At 38.6% G+C, this 13539-nt stretch overlaps 1 protein-coding gene across 1 annotated transcript in view; it reads right to left on the bottom strand.

The window, feature by feature from the left end:
- NELL2 (neural EGFL like 2) overlaps nt 1-13539 on the bottom strand; it is a 438054-nt gene that overhangs the window by 175885 nt on the left and 248630 nt on the right. The window contains exon 13 of the mRNA XM_013006940.2: nt 5814-5939. Within this exon, the coding sequence (XP_012862394.1) occupies nt 5814-5939 (126 nt within the window). The remainder of the gene's footprint in view (nt 1-5813; nt 5940-13539) is intronic.

Genomic DNA, 13539 nt, shown 5'->3' with positions numbered 1-13539 from the left:
CTTGGTTTGTTTAGGAAATTGTTCTTAGAGCTGATTGGCATAATTTCCACTGCTTGTTCTTTATCCTCCCCTCCTCCTTGCTCTTCCCAGGCCTCCTCTCTCACTGTCATCGAGCTCCAGGCACTTCCTCTCTGTCCAACACACAGACTAGTCCTTGAGATACCTGGCACATACACCCACAAATTCATTTGGCCTGTTCTATTCATGTGGGTTTATTATTTTACTTATTCTTAACTTTGGCAAAAGTATGCACAGCCAAAGAGGTGCATTTCAAGGATTCGTATATGCACAAACCAGTGACACTGGTTCCTTTCTTCACGTGAGTGCTCATTTTCTTTGTCAAACGACCCCACCCACCATCATTATCTTACACCACTGCCCGCGACGGTGCTGGCTCAAGCTTCTGATTTGCCACTGTCAATTTGGTCTCACATAGACACTACTTTTAAAAGACCACAATGTTAAAAATAGACAGAATTAAGATACCTTTTTAAAAGATACTTTTATTTTATTGATATATTTTTTTGGTTCAAAGAAGTCTTCAGAAAATAGTTTTGGTTTAAAGTTTAAAACTTATTTCAGGGTAAGTAACTGGTTTGGGAAAATCCATCCTGAGCTCTTATTTAATACCAGATGATGAGGTGAGTAACCCTCCATGAAACATGTGACTAGGATATAAAGAAATGATGTTATCATCGCCATTCCAAGACAGCTTTGGAATGTTTCTTCAATTTTTAAGAAAATGTCTTTATCTAGCTTCATTTATATAAAACTTTAAAGAGACCCACAGGAGGTAGCTATGCGAGAGCTTCAAATATTTGAACTCTTTGATGGCACTGTGTATTTGAAGAAGGGGTATTCAAGCTTACAATCATTTTTCTTTGTTGCACAATAGTAAAATCGTTCTCTGAAATTTAGGGGCAAGAAAATAGCATCCAAAACTCTCAGAAAAGCTAATAAATCAACAATAATAAAGAGAAGTGACAAAACTTAAAACCATCATAAAAGTCACAACCCTGCTCCAATAATCACCACATTAAACTAGTCTGACAAACAAGATGCTAGTGATGATGGGGCGGGAGGGCGGGGTGGTGGTGGTGGTATTGAACATGTTATAGAAGAAGAAGGGACCACCAGAACAAGATAATAAAATCTAAGCACTAGGAGCATTCAATTGCTATAAAAACTGTATTAATTCCAGAAGTGACAACTCCTTGGGGAATGCTACAGGAGGTTCTTTGTTTAATGACAACACAACTCAAGTATCTAATAGAGTCCCGATATGCTTTGCCATTTTATGGCTCTCCTGTGATACGTGACTTAGACCAAAACTATGTTGAGAAGGCACGGGAATGATACAAAAAGAGGCAGGCTTAGGAAAAGCATACTTGTCAGGCAACATATTCAATAGAATAGCAAAATTTGAAAGTCCCAAAGAAATCCCCTCTGCCTCCTTGGTTTGCCGTGGGTGAAGCATTTCCCATGGATAAGCGAAGAAAAGGTTTTTGAGAAGAAAAGACAGAGTCGATTTCTGTGAGCAAAGAACAACAGAATAGTAGGTGCCGGAAGCAAAGCAAGAAAATAAGTAAGGGGAGACACATCCCTACGGGTTTAGTGGGAGAGAAAGAGGGAAAGCTAAATAACACTATGTATGCGATTTATCATTTTGAATAGGTAACTCTAAACTGTGGCACTAGTGATATTGTAGGACATAAAATTCCTTGAAAAGGAAAATTGTCTTGGACATGTTAGGAAGCTTAGCAGGGGCCTTGATGTGTACTTACCTAATGATGATGATAACATACACCCACCCCCAAGTTAGTATAGCCCCAAATGAATCTAGACTGGGTCTTCCTAATGTCACGACCCTTTCATACAGTCCCTCATGTTGTGGTGAGCCCCTAACCATAAAATTATTTTCCTTGCTGCTTCATAACTGTAATTTTGCTACTGTTGTGAATTGGGTGACCCCTGTGAAAGGGTCGTTCGACCCCCCCAAAAGGGTCGCGACTCATAGGTTGAGAATCACTGCTCTAGACACACTCAAATGACCTCTTGGAGAAGTAGGCAAAATTACTCCCATTGGAGAGCTATTGTTTGCTTGACCAACTTACTCTCTGAGCTAAGGAAAACCACTAACTGAGCAGGACCGCTTTCCACCCCTGATATCTGTCCACTCTCATTCTCTTCTCCCCACTCGAATGGGTCCGAGAAGATGAGGAAGCTCATCAACACAGAGGAAGAATCAGAAGTGCCCTTTTCACCAAAATAATCGGTCTAAGTGCTTATGTTTGAAATGAGTGCCTCTTCACTGAGGAAATGGTTTCCTTTGGTAACGCCAAAACCCAGCCTTCTTGATCTGCTGTACAAACCAGGTACCCAATATAATTAGAAGTTTATGTGAGTAATCCAAAAGAACCACTTGGAAAACAACGAAAACAACAACAACAACAACAACTCACTGCCAGTGAGTCAATGCAGACTCAGAGTGACCCTATAGGACAGGGGAGACTTGTCCTGTTAACTTCTCAAGACTATGTCTTTACGAAAATAAAAAGCCCCAATTTTCTCCAGTGGAGTGGCTGGTGGTTTAGAACTGCTGACCTTGCTGTTACCAGCCCAATCAATAACCACTATGCCACCAGAGATCCTTAAGAAAGCCATTCCTCTCAATGAATCATCTAGAAACTTGGGTACGCATAAACATTCAGTTACTTTTGCAATTTGATGGAGGAGGCCTGGTAGCAATATGGGTTAGGAGTTATGATATTCACTTCAAGGGCGGAGGTTCAAACCCACTACCTACTCTGTGGGAGAAATATGAGGCTGTCTGCTCCCATAAAGATTTACAGTCCTGCGTATGCTACATAGGGTCACCTCTGAGTAAAAATCTATTTGATGGCAGTTTGCGTCTCATGTCCCACCAACTCTTTCCTTTCCTTTTTCTGTGCTTTCTTTTCTCCTTTTCTCTCTACTCATGTACAACCAGGTTTCCTTCTATGAGCACAGAAAAGTATATGGCAAAGAAAACAAAATCAGGAAGCATTAATTAGGAGAAAAAAAACCCTCAATAGGAGGACAAATATTTTAATGAGCTTAGAAGTATAAAAACTGCTTCATCATTTCTGCAAATGGTACACCTGAGTCGTTAGCGCAAGTGTTTAATGACGTCAGAGGCCAGAGGCTTGTAATTTCTTCTACTGACTTCTGATATAAGATTTTATTACAAGATCTGTGGGGGAAATATTCCTTTTTGGAGTTGAAGCTAATGAACTGAAATAATCCATATGAAAGTCAGTTTAATTACTGAACATTAACAATTGAATAATGTATTTCTACATCAAATATGAATCTTACTTATTTTTATACAGTTGCAAATTAGACAGATGGCAACCAGTATAAGAACTAAGAGTTCGGAGGCTCATCTTACGGTACTTGTTATTGCCTCTCACTAACTGCATGGCCTTAGTTGAAGTGGTTCATCTCTTTGAGCCTCCGTTTTCTCATTTGTGAAAGTCAAAGATGGGACTAGATTGTCTATGGTAGGTTTCTTCACTCCAAAATTTTACGATTATGGAGAATAAAACTCCAATCACTATCATCTAAATCTGATGGGGGAAAACTACAATTCTACCGTCTACAAAAGATATTCTGTAACATGCATAAATTCTATACCAAGCTATAGGATTATGAAAGCAAAAAACAAACATACTGAAATCTCTTTTATTGATCAAAGCTCCTGAGTATAAAGTAATGTGCATTGCTCTTAGATGCCTCTTTAAGTTAGAATGCTTACGATTAATTTTCATATGCGGTAAATAACTGGAAGTCTGTAGGGTATAGTGTGAAAGTATCCATTTGCAATATTTGGGTTTTTTTCAGGGAGCTCTTCAACAAGAAACAGTGGCAGAAGCACAAAAGCATACTAGATTCTGAACCATAAGAGCTTAGCCACAATATCCAGAAAAGGCTCATTCGTGGTGTCCAGACATTTATTCAGAAAAGGTTTCTACCGCATGTGCACGTGGGCCTCTTTCAAGATGTGAGAAAAATAAATACCCATTTTTATCAAAGAAACCCATCTTGTTCTATGACTTGTATGGGCTCTTGAGATGGTGCAGCCCAGGTGCCGTTAGCCACAAGAGAAGAAATTCCTCCAAAGGGATGAGAAACATAAAAATATCTAGGGGAAGTATAAAATATACAATGATCTTCAAGCTCTAATCCCAAAGTTTCCACCTCCCAGAAAATTGGGGACACTTTTTATTTTTAATGAACATGTCATGAAATGCCATTTTGTGAGATGCAATAGTTTTATTTTAGCTCTAGCTTGTGGTTGTTAGCTATTAAATGGTGAATCGAGCTAATTGCTATTAGTAATACAGTAAATTACGGATTTCTATTTGACTTTTATTTATGACTTATTTTTTTACATTCCCTTATGTTGAAAGTATCTAAGTGAAGGACATAGAAAATTTTCATTCAATATGAAATTCTGTAATTCAATGTGATTACATTTGCCTAAGGAAATGTAGAATGTTTCCCATAATATGAAAATGTCTAGGATGAACTAATAAAATGAATGGCATTGTAAATACATTGGCATTTTAAAAATGAATATCAATTCTAACTTCAGGATATATTTGGCTTTGCTCCATAGATTGGGAAACTTCTTGTAAAATTTGATTTCTATCACTTGTTTTTATATAAATACTAGATATAAGAATTTAGAGGAAGTTCCCCTCTCCTGCTGAAATTGACTAACAGGATATCAATTAGTACACAATGTAGTCACTAAAATAAAGCCATAGAAGTAGCTATCAAAACACAGAAATAAAATAACAACTTTATTATAGACTCATATTTTCATTGGTGAGTCTTCCCCTGGAACAATCTAGTATTCTCTATACGTCCATCTGATAAAGATCAGAGAAATACTATTTTCAGGTGCACTCCAGTTTTATTAACCTGAACTTTTTAAAGATGGGTTATTTTTAAGTTTAAAACATAGAGAAAACCTAAGGAATGCCTATTTCAGACCCACAGAGCCGCAAAACCCCTAGTCTTCAAGCTACTCTTCAATCATCATTTCCTCTTATATTTACTGGTCAGAACCTATGTGCTGTGAAGCGCATAGGGTGTCTCCTGTCAGGTCTAACGTCAAGCACTACCTCTGTGAACAGGACTGTCCATGGTGCTGAAAAGAGTGGTTTCCATAGAACTACCATAGCAGAATCGCTTTTGCATAGTCTCCCAATGTGCTTTTCAGGGATGTGCAGAATCCCAATTTTGTCAATAGTTCCATTTCCTAGAACTCCAAAAACCCATGAGAAGGCTAGTTTGTGGGAAAATACCATTATCTTTTCATTCCATTTTTCCATGAGCATTTAGAAGTCCCTTCACATTTCTGGGGGGGGGGGGGAGAAATCCTCATCATTTATTTTATTTTAATATTCATCTTTCAAAATTCTACTTTAAAGAAAATGTAGTTTAACAGTATTTCTCAAATTTGCCAAAGTAAATGACACAAGTTTTGAGTAAAACTGCTTTAAAATGATAAATTTAGTATATTAATCTAGTTATTTAATTTTTCTTTATGTTCCTAACAGGAAATATGCATGTAAAACTTATCCAGAACAACTTGAGATTCCTTCCCTTGTAGCATATTTCAAATACTACCAAATCAACGAGGGTCATGTTTTGCTATAAGGAAGTAGTTTTAGAATACTGATCAAAAAATACAATTACAAGAAATGTTTAAAAGTAACTATAAGGCATAGAAAGATGTTCTTTCATGAACAACTTCCACTTACCTGTACAGGAATAGTCATCAATTCTGATATATCCAGTTTTGCAGATGCACATGAAAGAACCTGGAGTATTGACACACATGTTATTCTCCCGGCAGTAGTGGCGACCCTCGGCACATTCATCAATGTCTGGGAAGGAAAAAGAGGGTCAAGTGATCATCAGTGGTTAGCATCCTAGAGTTTCTCTTTATTTATTTATTTACTTATTTATTTTTGGGTGGCGACAGAAATAATCACTAATTGACTAGCGTTATAAAAACATTTTCAAAACATTTCCTTTAATCGGAATGTCTGATGTTCAAATGGCAAAAGCCATATGAATTTTTAATAGCAGTTCTTGCTGGAGTTTCAGAGAGGTTTATCTTTTTCAACTTGCATCACACAAAATACCTTTTGATGTTTTCCGTGCATCTATCTACCTGTGTTCAATTAAAATGGATCAGAGTGTAGCGATTGGGCTACTTTAGTTTCTGAGAAGCTTCAATCACTAAGCTGAATATTGCTAATCCACACAGAATGCTCCTTAGAAGCAAGGATGGCAAGACTTCATCGCATGTACTTTGGACATATTATTGGAAAAGACCAGTCCCTGAAAAGGACACCATGATTGGTAGAGGGGCAGCAACAGAGAGGAAGACCGACTGTCACAGAGATTGACTGACACAATGACTGCGAGAGTGGGCTCACACATCATGATTGTGAGCACAGCAAAATCAATTCTAAGCATCTAACACCACCATCAACACCAACACTCATATCAATGTGTATCTGTAATTTTTATTGTGCTTTCATTGTGAAAGTTACTGCAGATCCTAATTTTTGATTCATTAGCTTTTCTGCACACTTGGAGAGACTCTGAAAAAGATAAATAATGCATTTAATATGCACCCAAACTTGACTAAGTTCACTTATGAATATAAATCCAATAACAAGTAGATTATTAGGGACACAGTTAGAGATAGAGGAAGCCCAGTAATTGAACAGAGATGAAATCACAATGTCGAGAACTGATATAAATATGCTTTTTTTAAATAATAAAATAAGATATTATATTGAAGTTCTGCCTTAGTAACTTATACGCACACTTTTGCATATAAAGGCTTACAAATATTATGACATAATAGGCTTAAAATAGATTGTGAAGAATGTGAATTTTGACAATAAAACTATCTCCATTTCATAGCATCTCTACGTACAGTGTAAATTTGGCATCCAAACCAACAGTAGCTCTGCGGGAGGAAGATGCTCCCGCAAATATGTACAGCCTCAACTACCCCATACGGGGTCATTATGAGTTAGAATTAAGGTGATGGCCGTGGGTTTATAGTAAACATTAAGCATTTCACTGATTGTCTATCATTATGTAATATTATTTGTTAAGGACCTTGATGCTGTGACCAGACAATATATTTCTCAGAAATTTGTTTTCTTAAGTTCCTATGGTGACATCACAAGAAACATGGACATCAACTGTACTATTAAATATTGTACTATTAAAAGAAATGGAACAACTACAGGTATGGCAGGTGACCCACCACTACAAGCATCATATTATGCATATAATCCCAACATGCTTCTAACCTTGAGGACACCAAAAATAAAGTCAATACATACAAAATAAAGGCACTTTTATTGTAGAGCGAGAGGGTTCTTGGAAACCACCTGAGCTAACATCTTATTTTAAAGATGGAAAAAGTGAAGCCTAGAGAACTTTAACGTTCTGCTCATTCCCAGAGTCAACACAATTCGAGACTTCCTATCCCAGCCTGAAAAGTTCTTCTGAGCTTGACCTAACTCTCCAACTTTTGATTCTATGAAAAGTGATGCTCACCTGTTACATATACATGCAACTAACCACAAGGCTGGTGATTCGAACCCACTCGGTATTCCATGTGGCAGTCCACTTCCATGAAGATTCTAGCCTTGGAAACTTGATGGGGCCGTTCTCCCCTGTCCTCTCTATGGTTGCTGTGATTTGGAATCAACTGGATGGTAACAGGCTTGGTTTGAGCTTTATATTCTATGACTTCACTACCATCTCCCTTCTCACTGTTCTGGCTTCTAGGTCATGTGGAATGAGTCATGCTCTCTCATGTTAACATGCCAATGTACATACAAGCTGTTCTTTGTACTTGCAGCTGTTCTTCCTCCTTTGATCAAACCTCAGCCCCCCACCACTAATAGATTCGTCTTCAAGATTTTAAGTGTCCTGCTTGTGGAAAGTTCCCTGTTGGGGGTGTTGTATGCCTCCAAGTTGATTCTGCCCCACTGTTCACCCACAGAGCAGAATAAATTCGTCCAGAGCTTCATGGGCTGTAATCTTCATGGGAGCAGATTCCCAGGCCTCTTCTCCCATAGACCAGCTGGGAGAAAAATAACCACACTTCCGGTTCACGTCTTCACACTTAACCTATATACTGCCGGCTTGCTGTGAAAATTTTTCTACCGAACTAAAGTACTCCTTATGCAGTGGTCCCTTGGGATTTTGTAATTATTTCCATTTAATGCATCAGTTATACTTTTATTAATCCTCGTAAGCTTATTTCTCCCTAATAAGTCATATACACCTCAAGAACAGAGATTATCTCTTAATGTTAGTTAACTTGGTCTGCTCCTTATATTCACCTTGAATGCTTAAAACAAAATAAGATTAAACATTAGTTGTTAAACCGACTCCCAAGCTCCTAATATAAATCCCAATTTGACTGCCTGTGACAGAACACAGACGATTTATAAATATAGTGATTTTCATTCATGGTAAATCTAAGGTAGGATCAAGCAAAATATTTCTGTAAAGAATCAGATAGAAAATATTTTGGGTTCTTCTAGGGTGAATAGGGATCCAGAAGTTCTCTGTTAGAATTGCTCAACTCTGGCGGTGTGGCAGATACAGATAATATAAGCAGCTTTTAAAAATACATGAAAAAATATCTTGTTTTTCCATGCACTTTTGGAAACCCCTTCATACATAAAATGAATGTTTTTCAACAAAATTTTATTTACAAAAACATGGTAAGCCAGCTTTGTCCTATAAGTCATAGACTGATGATCCCTAGTCTAAGGCCTAGAGAGTAGAAAATACAAGTATATAGTACAACTTTTAATCCACCGTAAATTGTAGTGTATGTAGCAATATTATGGGGCTGAGTCAATACCACAGAATTAATGAAGACATCATGGCTTATTTATGAAAAACCTCAGAATGGTTCTCAGCATTATTTGACTTCTAGTATAATAATCTTCTCATGGTGCCACACAGCTCCTAAACATTTGCACTGGTCTCTATGGAAGATATCACCCTGTACTATATCTGCAGATCAAACCCCACGCCTTCTAGAGGGAGATGGGGAAAACTCAACTAGGACCCAATAATTTATAATATAAATCAGATGAGCTGATTAAAGCACTCAACTCGATCAGCGAGGACCCAGCCCCTCAGAAATGGTACTGCAGAGAGCTAAGAGTTACTTGAAAAGCCATAACAGAGATTACTTGGCTTTAAGCTTGAAAACTGGATAGATGAACCTCAATAAGTCCACGTGATCAAATAGATGAGGATTTCACCCTTGTGTGTGAAAGAGTCAGAAATACAGTGACCACGCCCTGTTCTCAGAGGGAAGAATCATCCTAACTGCACTGTGGCATCTTCTCAAAACAAGCAAAGGTCCAGATAAGAGACCACGATTTGTCTTAGAGACAGCGAAGCAGCTCCGCTGCCTGGAGCAGGAAGGACCGTGAGGCCCAGCTGGCGCAGACATGGATTCTGCCGGCACTGCATCGCTCTCCTGAAACACAACTACCCCATTGGAGGACGCCTCCCCCAGCAGGAATAGCAACCAAGCCAAACAAATCAAACTCGTATGCACATGGGAAACATCCCAGATTGATTCCTCCCCCCAATACTTAAATGACTAGATCATTTCAAGTATTAAAATGTGATGGGAGGAGGATGGAAAGATGCCCACAAATTTGGATTCTTTCAATTAATGAGACCTTATTTGCAGCTGCAAGTGAGTGCATCCTGGTTTCCAAAGACAAATAGAGATCATTTAAGTACTACAGGTCAGTTGGCCTTCTCTAACATTTTCTACAGATATTGTTTACTGTGGAGTCTACTTCCCAGAAGGCTGGAAGGAGGGGGTTAGGGGGTCTGGGTGGGGCTCAATTTAATGGGTATCTGTACAGCAAAATCAGGGAGTCTATTTAATTAAAAAAAACTTTTAGAAATCGGGTTGATTTTCATTATATAAAACTATTGTTTCCATGACTAAGAGATAGAGTGGATAATGCTTATTTTCTGTGGCAGTATTGTACAGTACAAATAAAGTAATTATAAAAATACCATTATAATTCTGTATACCTAATTGCCACTTGCCTTTTCTAATTTTTCATGCCCCATCTTCACAGGAAGAAGCCTCCAAAGAGTAGCATTTTCATGCTAAAACTGCAAAGCTATATAAATGTCATTTTCATTTCCACATGCAGATACTCACAGCACAAAAATAGCATGGCTGGAAGTTATCTAGTGGAAAATCATGTTCAAATTTAGTCCAGTGTGTATTTTAGTTCCAAATCCCAATTCAGAAATTTAATGAGTTAAATTCTCACAATTCAATTCCATTCTCTACATATTCATTGAAATCCTTCTATGCACCAGGCTAGATTTGGGGTCAGATATTAATGGATGGATCATAGGGGAACTGAAACCCCAGATAAATGGTACCACAGGAGAGAGTTTGCCTCCATACAAGTATATCTTTCTACTAAGCAGAGATACCTACACAAGGTTTACAAAGCCGCCACAGAAGATTCCTACCAAAAGCAAGTATTCAAATGATGAGCCGGGCATGTTGTGGAGATTGTAGAGATTCAAGCAAATGGAGCATGTCTGGATCATGCAGCCTTTCCAATTTAGTACAAGAAAGTTACTGCTCTCAAAGAGCTTACAAATGAAAACAGAGTATCATGCAGTCAAATAAGTGTCTGTTGTTCTCCTACTTTCCTCTTTTAAACCAACAATATATCTTAGTAGATGATCGCTCTGAGATATCTTGTCACACTGCAAACCTTTGTTCACTCGTTCAAGTATCCAAGTACTGCATTAGGCAATAAAAATATTCTAGCTGGGGGAAATGATCTAATAATAATTATATGAAGCGGTATTTAATATAACAGAAACATATGCAATTTGCATCAATAGGGAGAATCCGATATTTTTATTTTTAAAAATTACAATGAAGAAAACATTTGAGATTTTCTGGTGATAAAAATAATGAGATGCTCCGTTTTCTGCCCAACTTGATAATGAAATTCAGAAGCCAGGTCAGATTTACATGAATAACAATATGAAGCAGCATATGCTCAAAAATCAAAAACCAAACTCAGCGCCATCGAGTTGATTCTGATGCACAGCAGCCCTGTAGGCAGGGTAGGATCCCGCCTGTGAGTTTCAGAGACAGTAACTCTTACAGGAGCAGAAAGCCTCATCTTTGTCTCTTGAAGTGGCTGGTAGTTTCAAACTGCTGATTTTGTGGTTTGCAACCCAACTCATGGCCAGCCCAACAAGGACTCGTGTTCAGTAGGGGGTTTATGACTCGGAAGGGAAGCCATCAATGAAAACTGGATTGTGTGACAGTGAAGTGGATTTTTGAAGGGCATTAGAGGCTTAACGTGAATGTACAAAGTTGGAAGGATCTTCCACACAGGGAGTTTTAAATATTGTTACTGGTGGCCATCAATGCAGTTCCAACGTGGAGTTGGAATACAGAGTAGAACTGTGCCACCAGTTGTCTTGGCAATGGAAGTCTTCCACATGAGGGGGAACACAGAAGATGTGCAAGAGTCGGGTAGGCAGCAGGAACATGAAATGTTGGAGAATAATAAATAATACATTTGGTTGAAATTTGTACAGCCAAAATGGAGATAAATTTCTGGAATAAGAATCATTATGTGAATGTACTTAAAAGTCCAATAAATAGAGGAAAGGCACTTCCTTGCTATAAAGATGTGACAGCACTTGGAAAAATAACTATCAGAGGAGTTGATAAACCAGGTGCAATTGAAGTAAAGAGACATTATAAATTCATAAGACATATAAATAATAAGTCTTATTATTATTAGGTACTGTTTGAGTCAATTTTGACTTATAGTGCAATAGTTAAAGTTTATTGTGCCAACCTGACCAATAAACACATGTAGGGTTAATTGAAGGACGGAGAGGTAAATGGCTTGGTGAGACTCCCCTTTCTAGTTCTTGGGTCTCTTGTTTCTGATGGTCGGACTAGGGTGCAGCTACCTTAATCAGTTCCCTGCTTCAGCTGGCAAGGATCACTTCCTGCAAGACATCCCTGAGAAGAAGCCACATGGACCTACCCAGATGCAGCCCTACCCAGGTGCTGGAGCAGCCATGTGGAGACCCCTGCCAGTGCTGAGATGCTTACACTTTCACCAATTCAGCTTTCCTCCTGCAGTCAGTGTCGTTGCATGTGTTTGGTGAGATGGAGGAGGACTTTGTAGTTTGGTGTTGGACATATGGATTAATGTTAGATTTGACTTGGGCAGCACTGGGTTGGGGTGTTTTCTTGATGTGCACTTACCCTTTATATAAAACTCTCTCTTATGCATCAGTTTCTGTGGATTTGTTTCTCTAATGTACTCAGACTAATACATACAGTAATCCATGAAATTAAATGAAACACTGCCTGGTCCTCCACCATTCTCTTGATCACTGCTGGGTTTGATGCCATGGTTATAGACATTCAGCCAGTCCAGCTCATGGAGAGATTTGCTCTTTTTCCTGATCTTCCACTTCACCAAGCATGATGTCCTTCTTTAAGGGCTGGTCCTTTCAGATAATATGTCCAAAGTATGTGAGACAAAGTCTTACCATCTACTTCTAAGGCCGATTCAGGCTGTACTTCTTCCAAGACAGATTTGTTCTTTCTTCTGGTAGTCCATGGTGATTATAAAATCTAAAGTCTCCACCCAGCCCTAGTATCTTTGTACTTCATTTGTATTATTATCTATACATCACTTCTCTGTATCTGAAGCTATATAATCATATTGATTATTAATAATCATTACCTATTTCTGGGAGAAAGAGAAGCCTGTCCATGCCTATGAAAACGTCCCATCCCAGAAGCCCACTGGAGCAGTTCTGCTCTCCTATGTGGTCTTTATGAGCCCAAGTTGACTTGATGGCACTGAGGGACGGATTCTCTATTCCCAGTGGGAATATTCAGGAGGATAATGACCTTGTCCAGAACAATGACTGATCCTCTGTTCAATGAATCTTTGGAATCTTTCATCTTGAAGAAAAAGAGGATAATCGCTTCATGTATACTGGTAGGACCTGGCGCCCAGCCTGGCAAACTGAACCCATTGTCTTCCAGTGCACAGCCTCGGTTGTTGGCTTAGAAATAGGCTTTGTGCATGGACAATGGACAAAAGTCATCCTAATGAAGTCGTCTTGGAGAAGAAATGAACGCTGATGTAAGGATAAGGAAGCCTAGGTTTTAATCCTGCTCCTATGCCCTTTCATCCCTCCGGGTCTTAATATCATCATCTATAAAGCAAATGCTATGGGTTTTCTAGGTCACTCCCAATCCTCAACATCCCCCCGGCGGGTGAAGCACATGGTTAAGGTGTTTGGCTATTGATTCAGGACTGAAGAGTTAAGTGCATCACCTCAAAAGAAATTCCCAACGATCTGCTTCTGGAAAATTCGTCA

The sequence above is a fragment of the Echinops telfairi genome, unplaced genomic scaffold (genome assembly GCF_000313985.2).
Source record: "Echinops telfairi isolate 266 unplaced genomic scaffold, ASM31398v2 ScPeMD7_12;HRSCAF=54, whole genome shotgun sequence".
Classification (NCBI taxonomy): domain Eukaryota; kingdom Metazoa; phylum Chordata; class Mammalia; order Afrosoricida; family Tenrecidae; genus Echinops; species Echinops telfairi.
This window is presented reverse-complemented; position numbering and strand designations above follow the sequence as displayed.